The 22,434-nt window shown below is 40.3% G+C and overlaps 1 protein-coding gene across 1 annotated transcript in view; it reads left to right on the top strand.

Moving 5' to 3' along the window:
* Positions 1-4,244: 4,244 nt before the first annotated feature.
* Positions 4,245-22,434, top strand: part of LOC120302196 (integrin alpha-X-like) — a 49,982-nt gene continuing 31,792 nt past the window's right edge. The window contains exons 1-10 of the mRNA XM_039330268.1: positions 4,245-4,603; positions 11,616-11,736; positions 11,862-11,956; positions 12,865-12,938; positions 13,143-13,257; positions 15,633-15,760; positions 16,817-16,965; positions 17,052-17,205; positions 19,220-19,358; positions 21,877-21,965. Of these exons, the coding sequence (XP_039186202.1) occupies positions 4,540-4,603; positions 11,616-11,736; positions 11,862-11,956; positions 12,865-12,938; positions 13,143-13,257; positions 15,633-15,760; positions 16,817-16,965; positions 17,052-17,205; positions 19,220-19,358; positions 21,877-21,965 (1,128 nt within the window). The 5' untranslated portion in view covers positions 4,245-4,539. The remainder of the gene's footprint in view (positions 4,604-11,615; positions 11,737-11,861; positions 11,957-12,864; positions 12,939-13,142; positions 13,258-15,632; positions 15,761-16,816; positions 16,966-17,051; positions 17,206-19,219; positions 19,359-21,876; positions 21,966-22,434) is intronic.

Below are 22,434 nucleotides of genomic sequence, written 5' to 3'. Positions count from 1 at the left end.
TGAGCCCAGCACTTCTGCTGCTAAACAAGACAGTTAAGGGAATTTTGCCCCATTTTACGACCTTTCTTGCCACAGTTTTAAGTGAATTACTGCAGTTGTTAAATTAGTAACACGATCGCAAAAGGGGGAATCACGTGATTCTGGGACACGGCAACCGTCATAAATACATACCAGTTGCCAAGGGTCTACATTTTGATCACAGGACCATGGGGGTGCTGTCACAGTCCTAAGTGTGAAAAAACAGCCATATATCACTCTTCAGTGCCATAGTAACTTTGGACCGTCACTAAACAAATGGTTGTGAATTGAGGATTATCTGTATGGAGGCAGGATTACTTGGGCATAGCTCATTAATCAGAGCTATTAGGATCACATGCTTCATATCAACTGCAGCAGTCAACGTGATTATTGATGGAAAATAAGACTTTTCCATTACTAAATGAATGGTTTAAGTCAAGGACTACCTGAGATAATTTCTTTCAGCCCAGTGGTTTTAAGTTTATCATGTGATAATTGAAGCTTCTGCTTCAACCAGTCCAGAGCTCGTTAAACAAGGAAAATGTTTTTAAATAGATAAATATACAGATTTAAAAACACAAAAAAGGTAGATGACTAGCCTAATGGGCCTAGAATAAAATCAACATATTTTATATTCAGGCTTGCTTATTTTACAGCCATATAGTCACATGGACTACACATGAACAGCTGTGTCTGTTAGATTTATAGAAAGGAAATTATCTTTTCAAAAGATCCTTTAAAAATAAAATTTCAGATTTGGGAACATCGCTCTAAATAGTTCTCTGAATGGACTCAGCAAATTTATGGCAACTCAGGTAGAATGTGCTATTGTAGCAAGATATTAATGGTTAAGTAAAATGGATGCCTCAAGAGTATTCCCTTAAGACAGAGGTGGGCGACTATGGACCTTTATGACCTGTAGACTTCAACTCCCAGAATTCCTGGCTGGCTCAGGAATTCTGGGAATTGAAGTCCACGGATTGTAAATGGCCATAGTCGCCCACTCCTGCCTTAAGGGATTCTTTGCAAGTTCAAAAAAGCCCTCAACGTGGGTTCTTTTATAATATCAAAAGATCTGCTGATGAGACAAAATGATTCAGATTAAAGAAAAGATTAATATTTTTATGACTAAACAAGTTGTAGGCAATCTGCTGGAAATGTTTGGTAACCATCTTGAAATCCATATTTCTTAAAATTCAACTTGAGCCAGCTCATTGGCACAGGAAGGAAACTGGCAAATTATTTGAGCAATTGATCCTTTACTGTGTCTAATGAAGCAAGCTAGAGGTAGATAGATGAGGTTTTTTTTAAAAAAAAAAATAGAATGGATCAGGAAGGGGATAGGAACCTCAATTTGAGAGATGGTCCTGGTGGTTCTTATCCCTCCCCCCACTCTCCTGGAGAGATGAACCATATCTCATGGTATCCTCATAGAATTTCTGTGAAAATTTCTGTGATTGATTATTTCTTTATAGCTTTATTCTTGGAAGGTTAGCTTTTTGTTTCCTGTGAATTTAGTTGTCCCTGCCAAGAAGCAGATGTCGTATGTTCCAAACATTTGTGTGATTCCTTTAGCTGATTACTCTGCAACAAAATAAATTTGACCCTTTTTGTGGAAAGAAATGAAATTAAGCCTATTCAGTGAATCAGAATGAAGTTCTAGCTAGTTTTGTTTTTTAATCACAACTTTGAGCAACGCCATCGCTAGAAAGCTTGCCTGCCAATATCCATCTTTAAGATACAGGTAGTCTTTGACTTACAACCATTCGTTTAGTGACCATTTGAAGTTACAACGGCACTGAAAAAAGTGACTTATGATCATTTTTCACATTTACAACCATTGCAGCATCCCCATGGTCACGTGATCAAAATTCAGATGCTTGGCAACTGGCCTGTATTTATGACCGTTGCAGTGTTCTGGAGTCATACGATCAGCTTTTGTAACCTTCTGAGAAGGAAAATCAGTGGGGAAGCAGTTTCTCTTAACAACCGTGTTAGTAACTTAACAACTGCAATAATTCACTTAACAACTGTGGCAAGAAAGGTCATAAAATGAGGCAAAGCTCAAAAACTGTTTTGCTTGGAAATTTTGGGGTCAATTGTAGTCACAAGTCGAGGACCAGTGCCTTTGAACAGCAGAGAATCTAGTTGGCAATTTTGACTAAGAGGCATTTTTCTTTTTTTTTTTTTTAATTAAAAATTTTATTAAATTTTTTTAAAATTTTACAAAAAAGTTCCCTTCCCCCACCCTCCCAACCCACCCCCCCAACCTTCCCAGAGCTGAATACAGGCTTAATTAAAATTTAAAAGAAAAAAATTTAAACACAAATAAACCATATACAAATCATAAAATACTTTAACACCAATATTTAAAAAGCAGAAAGAGAAAAAAAAAGAAACAAGAAAAAGAAGAAGAAAAAAGAAATTAGAGAAAAAAAATCTAAAAAATATCTTAAACTTTAAATATAAATTATTCAAAAGCTAAATAATATTTTTTTATATCATACTTGTATAAAATTTATCCATCTTTTCCATACCAAAAGGTACTTCTCTTGCGATTGATCTTTCAAGAAAGCCGAAATCTTTGCCATTTGCACTAAATAAGAAACTTTAAGAAACCATTCTTGCAAAGTAGGCAAAGATTCCTTCTTCCAGCATTGCCCTACTAACAACCTAGCCGCTGTAATTAGATTATTATAGTTTCTTTACTGTCACAATCGGAAATAATACCCAACAAAAACAATTGTGGAGTAAATTTTATCCTTCTTTTAAAAATTCTTTGAATATTCCACCATATCTTAATCCAAAAAGCTTTTATATTTTTGCATAACCACCAAATATGATAATAAGTAGCATCCAAGCAACCACATCTCCAACATTTAGGCTGCAAGTTTGAATACATACGAGACATTTTTTGTGGATCAAGGTGCCATCTGTAAAACATTTTATAAAAGCTTTCCCGTAAGTTTTGGGCTTGTGTAAATTTGACATTCCTCACCCAAATAATCTCCCAAGTATCTAATGGGACCGATTCATTAAAGTTTTGTGCCCATTTAACCATACAATCTTTAACTAGTTCTGCTTCTGAATCCAGTTCCACTAACACCCCATAAATTCTTTTAATATGGGTTCGTCTTTGATCTTTTATTTGTTTTAACAAATTCTCATCCTCTCTGAGCAAACCCACCTTACAATCTATCTTCCACCTTTCCAATAATTGTTTATACTGAAACCATGAATAAATGATATTTTCCTGTGTTAAATCTTCCATAGATTTTAATTGCCAATTTTTACCATCCCATCTAAGTAATTGTGTATAAGAAATACTATCCAGCTTAACTCCTCTCCTTATCCCTTCTATCGCATGCCATCCTGTCAATTTTTCTTAACACCCGTCAAGCAAAAGTTTCCTAGGGTAGAATTGTAGAAGCGAAACCAGCATTGCCTGTGAGAGTTTTGCCCACTGGGTTCGCCTATAGCAGTAACGGCAAACCTTTTTGGCTCGGCATGTCAAAATTTTAGAAAATGCCTACCTTGACCTCTGCTGCTGTATCGCACACACTGAAACACAAAGACCGGACAACGGAGACCTCTCAGGACCTCCTTTCTGACTCTAAAAATCGCATGAGAGGGTCCTGCTCTCGTAGGGTCTCTGAAACTCCAAAAGCTGCGCAGGGGTACTCACATAATTTTTGGAGACCTCAGAGGCCACACAAGCAGGGCCCTCTTGAGTGACTTCCAGAAGGTCCAGAAGCCTGCCATGTCACCAAAAAATAGCCTGCTGTGTCACCTGTGATGTGTGTCCTAGGTCTGCCATCGTCAGCCTACAGCAGTGGTGGCGAACTTATGGCACAAGTGCCAGAGGTGGCACTCAGAGTCCTCTCTGTGGGCACTCACGCTGTTGCCAGAGCCCCACCTCCACCCATGGTTCCCTCCTCACCAGAAGCCCCCCCCAGAGGAGAGTCACCGCCGAGCACAGCCGGCATGGAGCAGCACAGCCAAGGACATGGCAATCAGGCAGCAGGGACTAGATTCTGCCCTTGTGCCCTGTCGTGCACAGATGGCTGTGGGGCGTGGGTGGAAGACATGGCCGCCATGGCGCTGCTGAGCCACCTGGGCAATCTGCGGCAGGCCATGGAGGCAGTGGGTGGCCCTGTGGGTGGGCAGGGGTGGGGCAGAGTGGGGGCAGAGAGGGTGGGATGGGGCAGACTGGGATTGGAGCGGGGGCAGGTGGGGCTGGTTTTTGGGTATTCGGTCTCTAAAAGGTTTGCCATCACTGGCCTACAGCATTAAATACACTCTAGTCAGGAGGAAAAAGGAGCCATATAATCACTCTGGTGCTCAATATACTACAGGAAGTGATTTAGAAATACTTCAGATAGAGATTGCACAAAGGAGGGCCAAAGCAGAAGTTGGAAGAACTAAGAATGTTGGGAGGAAATATATATTGGTGTACGAAGAAAAGGAAGTGAGAGGCAGAGGAATCAGTGAAGAGGCTCTAGAGAGGTGAAGCCACACATTATGGGTCCTATCATCAAAGTGAAGCTCTTCTACCAAGCCGTGTTCCTTCTTTGCCTCAGCTGCGGTATGTAGCAGAGCCCTATTGGGTTTGGTGGCTCAGGAACAGGGCAACAGGTGACCTGGGAAGTACCAGATTTACCTGGCGTTTCATAGATTTCAGAGCATTTTCTAGCTTGGGGGGGGTGGGGAATTATTACTCCTTTATACAACTAGATCAGCATCTTTCATCCAGAATGGGAGAATTGGCTGGGGAGGGTTGATAATTTCCATCCAAAGTAAAGAAGGCTGAGTTGCAAGGGTTGGACATCCCCCACAAAATGGAGAGCCTAGATGCTCTTGAATTAATTTCAGTAAGGATCACCTATTGGTATTTCGAAAAAAGAAAAGGTAATATTAGCACAGAAGCTCTTAAGTTTTGCACTGTCTGAACAACGAGAGGATCACTAAATATCGCTTCAACTTAAGCCCTTCTATCAAGCTCTGTAAAGTAGGTTAAATGCTCCTAGTCTGAGCCACACAAGTGAGGCTGAGACAATGGTGTGCTTAGATTTGTTTAAATTCATTGATGTTTGAAGGAGTGCTTCCTACATCTTACCCGATCTGAGCAGTTTTTATAAAATTAATATTTCTTCCGTACCTAATGTAGAAATCAGCATTAGAAAGGGCTGGTGTCTATTGCCCCTAGCTCCGGAATTAATTTTCACTGACAGCCTGTTTTGTTTTCTGCCTAAGGAGTTTTCAAGACAATTATTAAAATAGGGGATTGCTTTTGAGTTCCATTAACTTTTTCTACAGAATTATGCAAAAATCACTGCCTGAGGCGATTATAACATAAGGAACATTCCAAGACTTTATAAAATGTCATGTTATTCAGAACATGAAAGATGTAGTCTAATAATGCCATCAATTTATATCTGTTGTTCAACTTTACATGCTTGAAAAAGGACACAGTATTTCATCCTAATGAACTCCGATTTAATCTGGAGCGTTCTAAACATCTTAACCTAATCCTGGACAGCAGCTAAGAACTTGTGACACCAGACCAAATAGAAGGAAAAGATAGCACTGGCTTTTAAATATAATAATTTTCCAGGAATGGTGTGTAAAACAGATATGATTTCAAACTGTTTTGAAGATGAAATTTCCCATTCTGAGATCAAAACTGCTGTACTGAACATTCTAGCAGTATTTTGAACTTGGAACAATAATTTACAGAGTGAAATATTTTCAAAACACTTGTAACAGCCTATATTATATCATAAAAAAACCAACCATTTCAGATTTGATATACTTCAAAATAAGATGCCTCTAGTTCTTCGCATAATTCAAAATGCTTTGGCTTCTTTTTATGTAGTAAATTCTGTTTTTAATCCAATGTCATTTGCATTCCATTTTTAACTCTACTTAATCTATCGGGTTTTCTCCATATTTTTATAACAGTTTTTACTTGTGTTGATTGATATTTTATTCTAAGCCATTTTTGATTACTTCTCTGAATTCTAAAGTAAGAATAGGTAAAAAAGGTAAAAAAAGAACAGGTTGTACCACTTTCATCTGAATATGGATATTTTATTTTTTATTTATATGTTACTTGTTTTATTCAATTTGGACACCATTCAATTCTGACTGGGTAGTTCACAAATAATAAATCAGAGTGGGATCCAGGCAAATATTCAGATAGAAAACAAAATGCCTGCAAGGGGGTTCCTGTCTCATCTCAAGTTCAAGGAGACAAATCAGGTCTTTAAGGCTTTATGGAACATCAATGAATTTTGGGAGGATGGGGTGTGGAATATCATTCCAAAGGCCAGGCACCACAACAGAGAGAGAAGGCACACTTCCTGGGTCCCAGTGGATGGCATTATTAATTGAAAGTACCTAGAATGTGCAACTCTGCAAATATAGAATGCCCAAATGGAAACCATGGGAGATAGACAGTCATATAATTTGGGCCTATGTAGGACTTTATTGGCAATAACCATCACCTTCATTCACACCCAGAAACAGACTGGCAACTACTGCAGCTTGTAGAGCAAGGGTAGTACATGGGCATATTGAGGCATACACATCACTGACCGCACAGCTGCGGTCTGAACTGATTCAAGCTTCTGAATGATTGTCAAGGGCAGACCCATGCACAGTCATTGCAGTAGTCAAGTTCTAAGGTGACTAGGATGTGAATGACAGTCCAAAGTGTCTCCTAGACCAAAAAGGGTGGAACGGATACATCAGATGGAGGTGAACATCAGCCTTGAGTAGGCTGAGTCTGAAGGATCTTCAAATTATATGCTACTTTTGAGTGAGGACGTGCTACTGCATCTACCTGTAAGTATGGATGGAAAGTTTTTGGGTCCCTAAAAATCAAAGCCATTCAGATCCAACTACAGGTCACCTTTCTGGCTATCTTAACAAACCAGGAAGGACTTGGATCCAAAGACTAACAGAGCAGACAACTCTTTCCTCAAAGCCTATCCCAAATCACATAACAAGACTGAGCCCCAGGCATTTCAGCCCAAATATTCTTCATAGAGGTCCTGTAGATATATTTGCCTGACCCTCCCCATCAGAACTGGGTCACTCATGGCTATCAATGGACGCCATAAGGACATTGGCAGCAATTCCAAACATGATCTTAAGTCCAACTCAACCAGAAGACTTCACATCCCATCATCTCCAGAGCAAAACTCCTAAAAGCCTTGTAGGAGTAACATTACTGAGCATACACAAAAAATCTTTCTGTTTCTACACGTTCAAAAGAGAGAGAGAGAGAGAGAGAGAGAGAGAGAGAGGGGGGGGGTGGGGGGAGGGAGGGAGAGAGAGAGGGAGGGAGGGAGGAAAAGCCTGACACAACGTCCTGCACTGTTCTCCTTGATCAACTCCCAGAATTCCTGAGCCAGCATGGCTCAGCTTGGAAACCTCTCCCTTTGCCCTCAGCATGGCTGGCTCAGGAATTCTGGGAGTTGAAGTCCACGAGTCATAAAAGAGCCAAGGTTGCCTACCTCTGCTCTAGACCAGTGGTTCTCAACCTTTTTAATGCCACGACCCCCAACCGGTCGTAAGTCGAGGACTACTCAACTGGTGTAGCACCGTTTGCAGAATGGGACTTTTGGCGGGCTCAGCAGGGCAGAGAGTCTATTCTATTGGCTTTCAAAATCCAATAGAATAAAAGGGAGTAGCACAGCTAAGGAAAAGGGGGAAAAAATGGCGGACTGCATTGTTTGGCGACCGCCGTGAAATGGTCGTTCGACCCCAAATGGGGTCCCGACCCATAGGTTGAGAACCACTGCTCTAGACCTTCAGAAGAGCTTGCAACTCTATTGACTGCTTCTCTGGTTCTCTCCTGTTCTTCCTGACCATATTATCCAGGCAACCGAAGAGGAAGAGTGAGTTCATTTGCTTTTTTTTTTTTTTATTGAAAATTTTTATATGAGCAGACATGCTGCTTATTTTAACTGTGCCCATTATCTGCTTCAGCTTGGCCTCTTGTGACACAAGATGGGTCACTACTGGGCACCGAGGGCATCTTGCTCAAGAAAAGTCACAGAGATGTAGACAGCATAGGGATTTATGTGCCTGGGAGTTCATTTCTAAGGCAGCCCTGTGATTTTCTAAGAAAGGACTGCTGTGAATCATTAAAGAAAGTGAAAGAGTTATTCGCAATAATGGACTTCTTCTCTCTAACATACAATTCTGATCTGATGCATTTTGTGGGCTTTAAAAAAAACCTGAAATCAAATTGTCTGTCTAGGGTAACTGTAGAAGAGATAGAGATTTGTGGAAAAGAAAAATATGTGATTTATCAATTCTAAAGGAATTTTGGGCAGGGAAGATGTTTCAAATGTAGCCACTTTCCTCTGTCTTCATTTGTGCGTCAGAACAAAGTGCATTTTGTGGTTAAAAAAAGATGAAATGAAATTGAAATGGAAAAAGTGAAAGCTTTGTTCTAATGCAGCCAGAGAGAGCTAGGAGTTTCTCTGAATATTTTGTATGTTCAAAGCATATGATCCATTTTATTGGGTGTATTCACATGACACCTTCAACCACTCTGAAGAACATGAATACTTACATTCTTATTTTTTTTTCACTTTTTCCCATTTTTTGCACCTTCTACACTTTCTTTATATTCTTGTTTTTTTTAGTTTGTATGAGTTTTTAACTGATGTAATTATAATCTTTAATAAAATTACTATTGAACAAACGACCTCTTGCTGGTCAAGAATCAGGAACATGTGTAGTTTTGGCCACTCCAGCATGCTGATGGAGCACCATAACTATGTGAACTGCTGTGGCTCCCATAGGCTTCTGCATGCAATTCAAAGTGTTACTTATTACCTTTAAAGCCCTACATGGCCTGGGACCAGGTTATTTGCAGCCGTATTCTCAGAATGCTTCAGGTAGCCTAGGTAAACAGAATCACCGTGTGGGCTTCAGAAAGCATAAAACAGCCTCTCTCCTGAAGTATGCATAGCCCCAAATCTGTTGCTGTTTCATAAAGTTGTGAAAGTTGTCTATTCCCCCAGGCACAGGAGCTAGAAAATTAATTATGGGGGCTGTAATATGGATACATATGATTAGCGGTTTTGTGATTTTACAATCTGGATTTATCTGTTCTTTTTAATTTAATGAAAAGTCAAACTTGTTTTTTGCTGATCCACAAAAGTTTCTTGGATAGGTATGTGGCCATGTCAAGTGGATTAATAAACATTGGATTAATAATATAAATAAATCCTGGCCAACAGCTTACTGGGTTTGAGCTGAACCAGGAGTGGGCCGCAGCCCATAGGTTGGGGACCCCTGGTCTAGAAACCCTGGAGGACATCAGATTGCCTAACTCTGCCTCAGAACACACCAGTGTACAATAGTTAACTCAGAGTTATACAACCATAGGGCTAGAAAGGACTTTGGAGGTCTTCTGGACCAACCTCCTGCTCCAGAGTAACACTTGATCAGTATGAAATCTATTTAGCTGAATATTCTTACAGTGGACAAATCCATATTGGAGGTCCACAAGCAGACACAATAAGTTAGCTGCCACTTATTTTACGAATCGCATGTAGCTATATATCAAGTAGTCACCTTGATATCTGTATCTTCCACTTCAAAATGCTGGTGACCTCATCACCATGACATACCACAAAATCTCATTGCATGGAAGTTGCCAAAGGAAGGAATTATCTTTTCATGTTAACACTCACGGAGCTAGAGTAAAGGTTATTTGTTTGGCAACTCCTTGTTCTGGTTCATGGGTTTTACCCGGTTGACTCGCTCTCTGAAGTGGCCACAGATTGAATCAGAAGAGCAGCTAATCCTGGTTCAATAGAGCAAGTGAGGTTAGCATTCAGTGACCAACACAGAGTAAATAAATAGGTAATGTTTCCGCCCAATGATATACAGGTAGTCCAACTTATACAATTAAGCCCAAAATTTATGTTGCTAGGCGAGACATTTGTTAAATGAATTTTGCCCCATTTTATGACCTTTCCCATTATAGTTCTTAAGTGAATCACTGCAGTTGTTAAGTTAGTTACACGATTGTTAAGTGAATCTGGCTTCCCCATTGACTTTGCTTGTCAGAAAGTCGCAAAAGGGGAACACATGATCTTGGGACACTGCAACCGTCATATCTACGAACCAGTTGACAAGCATCATGTGACCCTGGGGATGCTGCAATAGCTTTCAGACAGCCTTTGCTATTTTTATTATGTCATTACAAGTAGCCCTCAACTTACGATCATTCGTTTAGCAGCCATTTGAAGTTACAATAGCATTGAAAAAAAGTGACTAACAACTGATCCTCACACTTAGGACTATCAAGGCATCCCCATAGTCACATAATCAAAATATGGGTGCTTGGCATCTGGCAGAGTTGGAAGGGATATTGGGGGTCTTCTAGTCCAACTCCTGCTTAAGTAGGAGACCCCATACCATTTCAGACAAGTGGCTGTCCAGTCTTTTCTTAAAAACCTCCAGTGTTGGAGTACCCACAACTTCCTGAGGCAAGTTGTTCTACTAATTCATTGTTCTAACTGTCAGGAAATTTCTCCTGGCATATATTTAGCAATAGAATAGAATAATTATAATAACTTTATTGTCACTTTGAATGTTCACTAAACAGCATACATTAAAATGAAATTTTGTTGCATTCAGCTCTCAAAGGGTCGCCACCTCCGATATACACTACATAAATATGACAAAAATAAATAAATACAGTATTATGCATATACCCACATATATTATATGTCACAGAGAAGCAACAGTCTAGTTCGGGTTATGTATATATGTACATAGCGAGAAAAACTAATTTTGTGAGTTTACCAGATGGATGGCATAGGGAACAAGGCTATTACAGAATCGGGTAGATAGTAATAGCAACAGCACTTAGACTTATATACTGCCTCACAGTGCTTTACAGCCCTCTCTAAGCAGTTTATAGAGTCATCATATTGCCCCCAACAACTTGGATCCTCATTTTACTGACCTCAGAAGGATGGAAGGGTGAATCAACCTTGAGCCAGTGAGAATTGAACTGCTGGCAGTCGGCAGAAATAGCCCGCAATACCGCATTCTAACCACTGCACCACCACCCGCTCTTTAGTATGCTTGCAGCTCCCCTGGGTCACATGAGTGCCATTTGCGACTTTCCCAGCAGACTTCCTATAAGCAGAGTCAAAGGGAGAAGCTGGAGTTCACTTAACAACTGCAGTGATTTGCTTAACAACAGTGGCAAAAAGGTCATAAGATCAGGCATGACTTTCTTAATGATTGGCTTGTGACAGACATTCCTATCCAATTGTGGTTGTACACTGAGGACTATCTGTATAGGAATAATTCACTATCCTACCTCCATTACTGTCATCTGGCTTCTCCTGCTCCTTTTTGAAAAAAATAGATGTTCAGTTTGCAGATGTCTTCGAACTTGGTCCTTTTATGACTTGTGGACTTCAATTCCCAGAATTCCTCAGCCAGGCACGCTGGCTGAGGAATTCTGGGAGTTGAAGTCCACAAGTCATAAAAAGGCCAAGTTTGAAGACCCCTATTCAGGAACATTGATTCTCTGTTGCCTTCCTCTCTTGTAGGCCTTCCGTGCTTTTCAGCTTTCAGTGTCTTTGATTTTGAGGCTCCTGTGATTTTCCTCGGGGAGAAAACTGACCAGTTTGGCTATCGCGTTATCCAGACAAGATCCGGTGGCACTTCCTGGTGAGGCTGGAGCTGATTACGTTAAGAACATTGATCACTGTTTTTGTTGATCTGCAGGTCTCAACTATTAATTCTAAAATAATATTTAAATATTAATTCTAAAACATTATTTCACATCCCTTTAGGTTGGTAGTGAGCGCTCCCTTTGCAAACAATCGGACAGGTTCCCTTTTCCGATGCTCATACGATACACAGAAATGCCAATCAATTGTCCTCAACCGTAAGTGCAAACTAAAACATATTTGTGACTCTCCCACATATGGATTTTTTCCCCATTTTATCTTAAGAAAAGAAAGTTTCTTAGAGTACACTGGCATTGACAGCTTAAACTGGTTTTACATAAGTTACTGGGTTCAAAGGTCCCTAAGCCATAATATAGTTTGATTTTTGTTAGCATATTACATGAAACTACTTTAATTTGTATATTATAGATTAGCAGGCCAGTGAGCCCAGTTAATCATGATTTGTTACCAAACCATGATTAAGGAAAAAAATGAATTATTGCAATTTAGGAATCCAGTCTAACTGTAGTCTTAGGAATTGTATTTTATGAGATAATTCTATTAGGACTCCAAGTCTAATTTTCTCAGTCTCCTCTCCTCCAAAGACAGGGAATTATTGCAATATGATCTTATGGTGAGAATAAATTTCAAAAAATAGGAAAGACTAGATGTTCTCACAGGAAGTAGGACACAATGATTTTTATTATTCTTTCCTGTGCTATTAATTAACCACACATTATTATTTCTGTTTTATTTTTTTCTATATATATTTTTGCTACCTTTGCAATCAATTTGCAGAATGTCAGTTATTGGACAGATTAGAAATATAATAGTAAAATCATTTTTAGAAAGTACATTCTTAGGCATTAGCATTTGATTTGCGCAATTTCTGACATTAATGCTCTGCAGTACACATGTGGGTGTGGGTCCTCGCTTCTACAAAATCCATCAGGAGATATTCTTTATTTTTTTTAAAGGCTATCTTGGTTAGATCTCTGTGTGTGTGTGTGTGTGTGTGTGTGAATGTGATAAGTCTGTGAAATAGAGACAAGTAGAATAACAGAATAACAGAGTTGAAAGGGACCTTGTAGATCTTGTAGTCCAACCCCCTGCTCTATCTTTTCAGATGCGAAAGACATTCCTAGAATATCCTTGGGTGTTTCGTTGGCTGCTGATGAAGCATCTGAATCTAAAATAATGGTAAGTAAGACTCAAGCAGAATTTAAAAAGACAAACTAAGTACAATATAAATATTAGTATGAATCCTAGAATCTATGTTGGTTTGCAGAGACTGTAAGCCCATTGCTCAGAGAGGCTTAGCTGCTTTGGGGGTATAATGGAGAATTCTTGTTGACTCTGCTAAAGATTACAAGAGCTATTTGTGTTGACTCTTCCTACACATAGGCCTGTGGTCCCACCTGGGAACGACGCTGTGGGCAACTCGATTATCTGAATGGTATCTGCTATATTCTAAATGACTTCGATGGAAATGTGAAGAAGATCCAGCCAACTTTCCAAGGTCAAATGAGAAGATCACATTTACACATTAGGTTTGAAAGCTAGATTGTGCCAAGATCTTTGTTACTTGAGAGATTTTAAAAATGGCACCCAATTCTCTCACAAGCTAGCCAAGGCAAAATATTCTATAAGGAATTCTTCTTCTCCTTGACAGTAAAAATGATAATGATAGCACATTAAATAATTATCGGTGATCTCTTGTGACACCCACAATTTATTGCTAGAGTAGCTATCTCATTCTGGTTCCTACTCAAACCAACCATGATAAGAAACCAGGTTGGGATGCACAGGTAATCCTCAACCTACAGCCCACAATTGAGTCCAAAATTCCTGTTGTCAAGCAAGAAAGTTGTTAAGTGCCCCATTTACGACCTTTCTTGCCACAGTTGTTAAATGAATCACTGCAGTTGTTGTTAGTAACACTTGGTTGTTAAGTGAATCTGGCTTCCCCATTGCCTTTGCTTGTCAAAAGGTCACAAAACGGGATCACCTGACACTGCAACCATCATAAATATGAGTCAGTTGCCAAGCCTCTGAATTTAGACCATGGGGATGCTGCAACGGTCGTAAGTGTGAAAAACAGTCGTAAAATCACTTTTTTCAGTGCTGTTGTAACTATGAATGGTCACTAAATGAACAGTTGTAAGTCGAAGATTAGCTGTAGTCAAAGAAATAAAGGAGATGAATTAAGCATGCAATTCTGCTTCAGCAAAGATTACTTCACATTTTCTTTGGTATCTACCTAGGAGTGGTCTACTTGGCCTTTCAAATACATACAATCTACAACTCCCATCATTCACAATGCTGCTTGGGCTACTGCAAGGTGTTAGAAATGTTTCTTGTGGTATTTAAGTATTACTTCAGAGATAGAAATTCATTACAGGTAGTTCTGAAAGTACAACCGTGACTGAGACCATATTTTCCATTGCTTGGCAAGGTAGCTGTTAACGGAGCTGTACACAGTTTTACAAACCTTTTTTTGCCTCAGTTATTAAGTTAATCGCTGCTGAGGTTAAATGAACCAGGCAGTCAAGCAAATCCATTGACTTCGCTTATCGGAAGCCAGCTGGGAAATGGTTGCAAATGGCAATCATGTGACCCTGGAATGCTGCACTGTTACATATTAATGCCTGAATTTTGATCACGTGACTGTGGGGATACCATGGCGGTCGTAAGTTTGAGGACTGGTTCTAAGTCATTTTTTTCAGTGCTGTTGTAGCTATAGCAATAGCACTTAAACTTATATACTGCTCCACAGTGCTTTATAGCCCTCTCTAAGCACTTTACAGATTCCATAAATTGCCCCCACTGGCTCCTCGTTTTACTGACCTCGGAAGGATGGAAGGCTGAGTCAACCTTGAGCACTGGTGAAAATCTAACCACTGCGCCACCACAGCTCTGTAACGTCAGACAGTCACTAAATGAAAGATTGTAAGTCGAGAACTACCTGTATGTGAATCTCTTCACCACTGAAACATCTCCTTCCAAAGGTTTTGGGTTTTTCTGAATGACTTTGGGAGGTATCAAGTAGTCTTTGAAATGTAAATCTTAAAAGAGTCTTCACCAATCCTATACCCACCACATATAGTGGACTTATATTCCCATAATATTTCAGTCAGGCTGCCTTTGATTAACTTTAGGGGACCATCATGCACAGATAATCAGGGAGAATGGTAACACGTCCCTCCAGGCTGTATCTTGGACATGGCTTGCAGAAATGTAATTATGAGTTAGGATAGAAGATAAAATATCCCTGATTTTAATGATCATAATGATATCATCATAATGACACGATAGCAGTGTTCCAGTATCTCAGGGGCTGCCACAAAGAAGAGGGGGTCAACCTATTCTCCAAAGCACCTGAGAGCAGGACAAGAAGGAATGGATGGAAACTAATCAAGGAGAGAACCAATATAAAAATAAGCAGAAATTTCCTCACAGTGAGAACAGTTAACCAATGGAACAGCTTGCTCTCATAAGTTTTGAGTGCTCCATCGCTGGAGGTTTTTAAGAAGAGACTGGACAGCCACTTGTCTGAAATTGTATAGGGTTTCCTGCCTGAGCAGGGGGTTGGACTAAATGACCTCCAAGGTCCCTTCCAACTCTGTTATTCTGTTATAAACTTGAGCTGACGTTGATGTTAGCTTCCACTTGGGAAGTGATCATACAGAAAAAGGGGTTAAATACCCAAAATTTCCTTAAGATTCTGCTACCAAGCAGCGAGATCAATTTTTTTTGTAATGAGTGAAGAATATTTATTTATTTATTTGTTTGTTAAATTTCTATGCCATATATGGGAAACGCAGAAAAATTTCCTCACCAACGTCTGGGAACTTGCTAGGCTTATTCAATCTTTCTTCCTTCTTGTCTATCCAGAGTGTGTCTTTGGTGTGGATGCTGTGATTTTATACGATGATTCTGGGAGCATTAATGACGACAACCTCCGCATCATGAAGGACTTCTTCCTGGACTTGATGGACTCAGTAGCTGGGGCACATGTACAGGTGAGAGCAACACTTGAAGCGTGTGGAGCCTGTGTGGCTGATAATTTCAACTGCTTTATGGAATAGCCGCACGTTTTTTGGTTTAGAGCTGTTCTATGCCAGAGGTCTGCAACCTTGACAATTTTAAGATTTATGGACTTCAGCTCCCAGAATTCCTCAGCCAGCTAGGCTGGCTGTGGAATTCTGGGAGCTGAAGTCCACAAGTCTTAAAGTCTATGCTCTATGCAACCCAATATTGGCTAGTTACATTCTAAGCCCAAATCTGAAGGATAGTTTTCAAAGCTATCAGAGTCTAATCTCCAATCATGGCTCTTCCTGTCCGTGTGTGTGCGTGTGCGTGCATGCGTGTGTGTTCTTTTATACAGGTAGTCCTCGACTTACAACATTTCGTTTAGTGACCATTTGAAGTTACAACGGCAATGAAAAAAGTGTCTTATGACCATATTTCACACTTATGACAATTGCAGCATCCCCACGATCAGGTGATCAAAATTCAGATGCTGGGCAACCGGTTTGTATTTATGACGGTTTCACTGTCCTGGGGTTGTGTGATCCCCTTTTGCAAACTTCTGACAAGAAAAGTTAATGGGGAAGCCAGATTCATTTACCAACTGTGTCACTAACTTAACAACTGTAGTGATTCTTAACAATGGTGGGAAGAAAGGTCGTAAAATGGGGCAAAATTCACTTAACAAACATCACACTTAGCAACAGAAATTTTGGGCTCAATTGTGGTCAGACGTTGAGGACCACCTGTATTCCTCCCTCTCTTTTGAGGATGTGGTTAGGGGCCAATCTGTAGAGCAACTTTGATACTTTGGTACTTACTGTGGCAATGACTTTAAATCTTTTTTTTTTATACTTGGCATAGAGTCCTGGAAATGATTAGTCCATCACATCTGGTGGATTGAGAATTTGATTACTACAGATTTCCTATACATATTGTGTGTGTGTGTGTGTGTGTGTGTGTGTGTGTGTATGTATATGTGTGTATGTGTGTGTGTTTATTACATACACTAACACACACAAACATCTTTTTTCTCTTTCTGTCCCCAGTTTGCTGTGGTTCAGTACTCCTCTATATTCACGGTTGTTTTTGATTTCACGACCTATAATAACACTAGAGAGAAGATTAAAGAACTTATCCACAACTTTGGTCGTTTCAGAGGAGAAACCTTCACTCCATCTGCTATTGTCCATGTGGTGTGAGTACCAGAGAAGGGAGGGAGGGAGGAAGGGATAAGTCTACGACGTGCCTTATAGACCTACTCAGTTGCGGTTCTATTTACAGGGATCAAGTCTTCACAGTAAATCGTGGCATGCGCCCTCACAGCAAGAAACTGCTCATTGTCCTGACGGATGGCATCTCCAATGACAGAAGGACCACATTTAAAGAGGCAACAGAAGCTGCTAATAAAAAAGGGATAATCCGCTATGCCATTGGGGTATGCAGGAAAAGGGGTTGAGACAGTGCTTCTAGATCAACGTTTCCCAGTCTTGACCATTTCCAGATGTGTGTGGACTTTAATTCCCAGAATTCTCATCACTGGCCACGCTGGTTGTGGACTGCAGATCCCAAAATTCCTCAGCCAACATGGCCACTGAAGAACATTCTGGTACTTGAAATCACACATTTGGAAGTTGCCTGGTTGGAACTCCTGCTCTAGATGGACCACAAAGGACTTATGGGAATTTGTAGTGGCACCCTATAGACAGAGACAGGAGTTCTCTAGTCATTGCCATCTTGTCAAGATCTGATTTTATTACAAATGAAACTTCGAGCATTCTTGTCACACTGGGCAAAAGCTAGCCAATGTTAGGAGCTTCTTTAAAGGGTTCAAGACAACATTAAACAACCTGATGATCTCTAAGTATTTTATCCCTGCTGGTTAATCAAGTTGAAGTCTGTCTGGAGAACATCAGGTTGGGGAAAGTTGGCCTGAGAATTTTGGAAGCCCAAGAGCTTGTTTAAAGGACCAGACACATTGGCTAGGGAATTCTGGGAATTGAAGTCCACATTTCTTAAAGTTACCAAGGTTGGGAAATCCTGCTCTAGTAGAATAGAGATTACTCAGGAGTCAAAGTACATAGGACAGGTGAAATAATTTTGGCTTCTGAGGAAGAAAATGGCACAGATTATGCTGACCTGAAATCAAACAGTGTGTTGGTTTAGCAAGACATGAATCCAGGTTCTGAGATTTACAAATGATAGTTTATGGCAGAAATATATATAAAAAATGTGATTCAGGGGTACTTGTGGCCTACCAACATCTGTTTAGTAGCTGTGAAACAACGGTCAAGTGTTCGAGAATTCTTTTTAATTTTTTATTTCTTGAAAGCTTGTGGAGAAGAGATTTCACTCCTCAAATGCTTTGAAATCTCCCTCCAAACTGGGTCCCCTCACTCCACTTTTGGAGGATGACCCTTGATATGCTGCATGAGGCTTCGTGTGTCCCTCAAGCTTCTGGTAGTGGTGTGCTCCTGGTTTATGGCTTAAAACAGTGTTTCTTAACCTTAGCCATTTTAAGACAGGTGGGCTTCAACTCCCAGAATTCCATGGCCAACATGGCTGGATGTAGAATTCTGGGAGTTGAAGTCCACCTGTCTTAAAATGGTCAAGGATGAGAAACCTTGGTAACATGTTTTGCAAACCCAACCACTGAGACATATACAACTGGCTAAATCAAACTGCAGCTTAGTATGAAGGGGGAATCCGCCCATTCTCACCCATGTTTGCCTATTGTTGAGCAGGATAGCAAAGTAGCTCTTTTTTTAAGTTATAAGACTAAAAGCAAGATAAGCAATATTTCTGCCTGACTTCTGGCTTACCAAGGAAGATTATGGGAACAATGTATTAGTAGATTCATTGGAAGTCACTTTTAAGTCCGGGAAACATCCTGACTGAAATTAGCCTAACTGGTAGCTAGAAAGCAAAGGGAATATAGAGTTCTGGGAAGTTAGTACAAATTTGTTTTTACAGGTAGTCCTCAACTTACAACCATTTATTTAGTGACTGTTCAAAGTTATAACAGCATTGAAAAAAGTGACTTATGACCATTTATCACACTTACAACTATTGTAGCATCTCCCTGGTCATATGATAAAATTTCAATTGCTTGGCAACTAGCATTTATTTGCCGTGTTCTGGGAACCTTTTGCAACCTTCTGACAAGCAAAGTCAATAGGGAAGCCAGATTCAACAACCATGTCACTAACTTAACAACTGTAGTGATTCATTTAACACAGGGGTCTTCAAACATGGCCCTTTTATGACTTGTGGACTTCAACTCCCAGAATTCCTCAGCCAGGCACGCTGATTTAACAACTGTGACAAGAAAATGGGGCAACTATCTCGCTTAGTAACAAAAATTTGGGGCTCAATTGTGGTCCTAAATCAAGGACTACCTGTATTATCCAGTGTGTGTATCCCTCTCCCTCCCTCCCCCTTGTATCCATCAGGTGGGTCAGAATTTCTTGACGGCTCAAGATGAGCTGCGCAAAATCGCTTCATCAAATGAAAATGTCTTCCCTGTGGAAAGTTTTGATGCACTTGATCAGCTTCAGAAACAGCTGGAGGATAAGATCTTTAATATTGAAGGTTTGAAACCATCCCTTTCCAATTATTCTCTCTCTGATGCTCTTTAGAGGGTGATTTGTTTATTTTTTTTTAATTCTTAAATTTTCTTTTGCTGGCAAACTATAAGAGCTTCCCTGCTCTTCTCTGCAATTTATCTCAAGGCTGAGGTAAATAAAAATGATTTATCTCAAGGCTGAGATAAATATTGTTGGATGAAGAATCAACCCACCTTCGTTCTGCAGGGCAGCTCTTCTTCAGCCCATCTCTAGGGAAACGGAAAAAGATAATAAAAAGATAAATGAAACTTTTTAAAATTTGGCAAACGGCATGCTGATGAGGGAACAAAGTTGTTTGCTTCATTCATTACAGATTATGTCACTATAGGAACTCCTTCTGACTGGTAGCTTAGTTCAAAATACAACCTGCCTCTATCTCTACTCGAAGACTTCCAAAGTCCCTTCCAACTGTTCTGTTCTGTTCTATTCTAGTTCTAGTTCTAGTCTATTTCTATTTCTATTATGACTCGGATTCGAAGTTCCAATACTACCCCCTCCTTCGTGGCCTCATGACCGGACTTCAGACGCTGGATAACATGGCCACATTTATAGCCATTTGCAGTGTCCAGCAATCATGTAACTCAGGGGTGGGATTCAAATAATTTAACAACCAGTTCTCTGCCCTAATGACCGTTTTAAGTATAAAAAAAGGACATACCGAAAGGTAGTACTTGTGGCCTCGCCCCCTTTCCCTTATGCACCAATCAGCAAACTAGAGAGGTGAAGCGTTTATTCCTGAAATTACCTCTGAGAAGCACCACCTAGTTTTCGCCTGAGTGACATGATCAAAGGTGCCGCATCTCCATTTGGTTTCTGTCGCTCCTCTTTTAGACTTTTGGGGAGGTTTTTTTTTCCCACCTGGGAGGAAGTTGAAGGATTTATATTCCTTGCAGATAGCTGGTCACTTGCATTCCTTTAGAGCAGGGGTGTCACGACATATTGTGACTTTTTTTTCATTGCCAGCAATGGAGTGGGTGGAGAGGTGGGATTCAAATATGTGAAAAACTGGTTCTCTGTGTGGATGCCACTTACGGAGGTCCATTCTGGGTCTGGGCAACAAAAAATTAGCTATTGGTTCTGCTGAACTTGTGCGAACCGGCTGAATCCCACCACTGGATGGGCGCGGTTTCGCCATGATGCATCCGGCCTGCAGGTTGGCAGTTTGACACCCCTGCTTTAGAGAGTCATTGAGACCATCTTGAGGTTTATCTGTGTCTTCAGGGTCACTTGAATAGTGCAAATGGCTGTGGAGCCTTCTTGCAACTGCTGAAAGGACTGTGATGTAGCTTGGAGATAGATGATGTCTTATCCCTCCCCCTCTGTTGAGAGAGGGCTGTTCAATTTTGACTTAGATGGCCTCTTTGATCCCTCTTTCAAACCAGTGGTCCTCTCTGTCCAAAAGACAAGCACAGGACCCAAAAACCAATAATCAAGGCTCAATGCAAAAATTATTTATTCAATGCATACCGGAGGAATTCCCTCCAGAAAATAATGGGCAGGACTTCTAGAGACAAAAGGATGCACTCGTATTTATACATTTTAAGAAAGGAGGAGAAGATGGTACAGTCATAAATATGCATGTAGCAAGTCAGCCTCCCAGAGAAGGAAATATAAAAAGGGAAGAAAATTTTTTTTCTCAAAGGATCTTAAAGAGGTAAAAAAGCATGCCCAGTTTTCTTAATAGCCCCAAGTCTCCCTCCCCCAAGCAGAAACCAGTTCTGTAGAAATGCAGATGTAAATAATCCAGGAAGGTTGGAGGCCCCCAGCTAGAAGATTAAGAAGACAAAGAAACCTAAAATCTACATACCCCACCCAAACTCTAAGACAGGACATAATAGGATTAACCCACAGATACCAAAGAGGCGCACTCAGACTCAGGTCAAAGTTCATGCCAGAGGAACAACTCCAAAAAAAAAAAAGGCTCCAGAGGGTATAAAACCCCACTCCCTACATGTACTCATTCTCTTTTCTTCCAGAGCCATCTGTCTGTCCGGCTCTTCTCTTCAATAAACTGCAACCTTCTTTCTAAATTAGTCGCCATGTTGTTTATTCCTGGCTTGGACTGAACCATGATGAAGACTTTTCCTTCAACAGTAATAAACCATGAATATTCATAATTAGCAAATTTCATCGCCCCTCCACTGTTACAATCCTCAAGAACAGGGGTGTCTGCCAGCCCACCGGCCAGATGCATCACATCAAAACCGTGCCCACCCCATTGCCAGGAATGGGGAAAAAGTCACAATACGTCACGACATGTCATGTGACGTCATGAGTGTGATCCCCATGCTCAAGAAGGAGTTATATTCACAGTCATGACATCACGCACAGGCCTCATAGCAGCAAAGCTCATAGAAGCCACTGATAGCGCTGGAAACTGCATAGATTGATCACATGGTTTATAAATTCAAGTATTTTGAATTTATTTTGAAGTATGCTGCTGCCAATTATTACTCCTAATTATTTTTTCTTTGTTGAAAAAGGAGTCTCTAAACCATTGCCTGATGCCTTGCCTAGCAGTTTTTTTGAGAAAGAATTTTCCCAAGGTGGATTCAGTTCCCTTCTTACACCAGTGAGTAGATAGCATGTACAACAGTAATTTGTATCCTTTGTGAAAATATAAGGCTTAGTCATATTTAAAAAGAAAAGAGGCTAAAAAAGCAGAGACTTAGGATTTTAAGGCATGGTGTGGATGTTTTAAGCACCCATTCTGACCTATAGTGCTTCTCTAAATGCAAAGGGCAAAAAAGGGGGGGGAGGGGAGAAATTTGAAAATTTTACTGACTGTTTTCATAGCTGAAAGTCACAGGAGACCCTGATTTGTTTACCACTATTTTAGGGAATAAAGCCATCCCCCTTTTTTAAAAAAAGAATCCTGCAGTAGGCTGCTCTGAACCTATAGGAGAGAGTAAGAAATAAGTTATTAAAACCTGCACGTAGTTTCCTTGTGGTTGGGGGAATGAGGATTTATTTACTTATTTATTTTTCACATTTTTGAACCATCCATCATCTGAGAGGGAATCTGGCTGCCATACAATAAA

The sequence above is a fragment of the Crotalus tigris genome, unplaced genomic scaffold, assembly GCF_016545835.1.
Source record: "Crotalus tigris isolate CLP2741 ecotype Arizona unplaced genomic scaffold, ASM1654583v1 scf7180000024427.8105951120:4207309, whole genome shotgun sequence".
Classification (NCBI taxonomy): domain Eukaryota; kingdom Metazoa; phylum Chordata; class Lepidosauria; order Squamata; family Viperidae; genus Crotalus; species Crotalus tigris.
The sequence above is the reverse complement of the archived record's forward strand: the minus strand, read 5'-3'. Positions and strand labels throughout refer to the sequence as shown.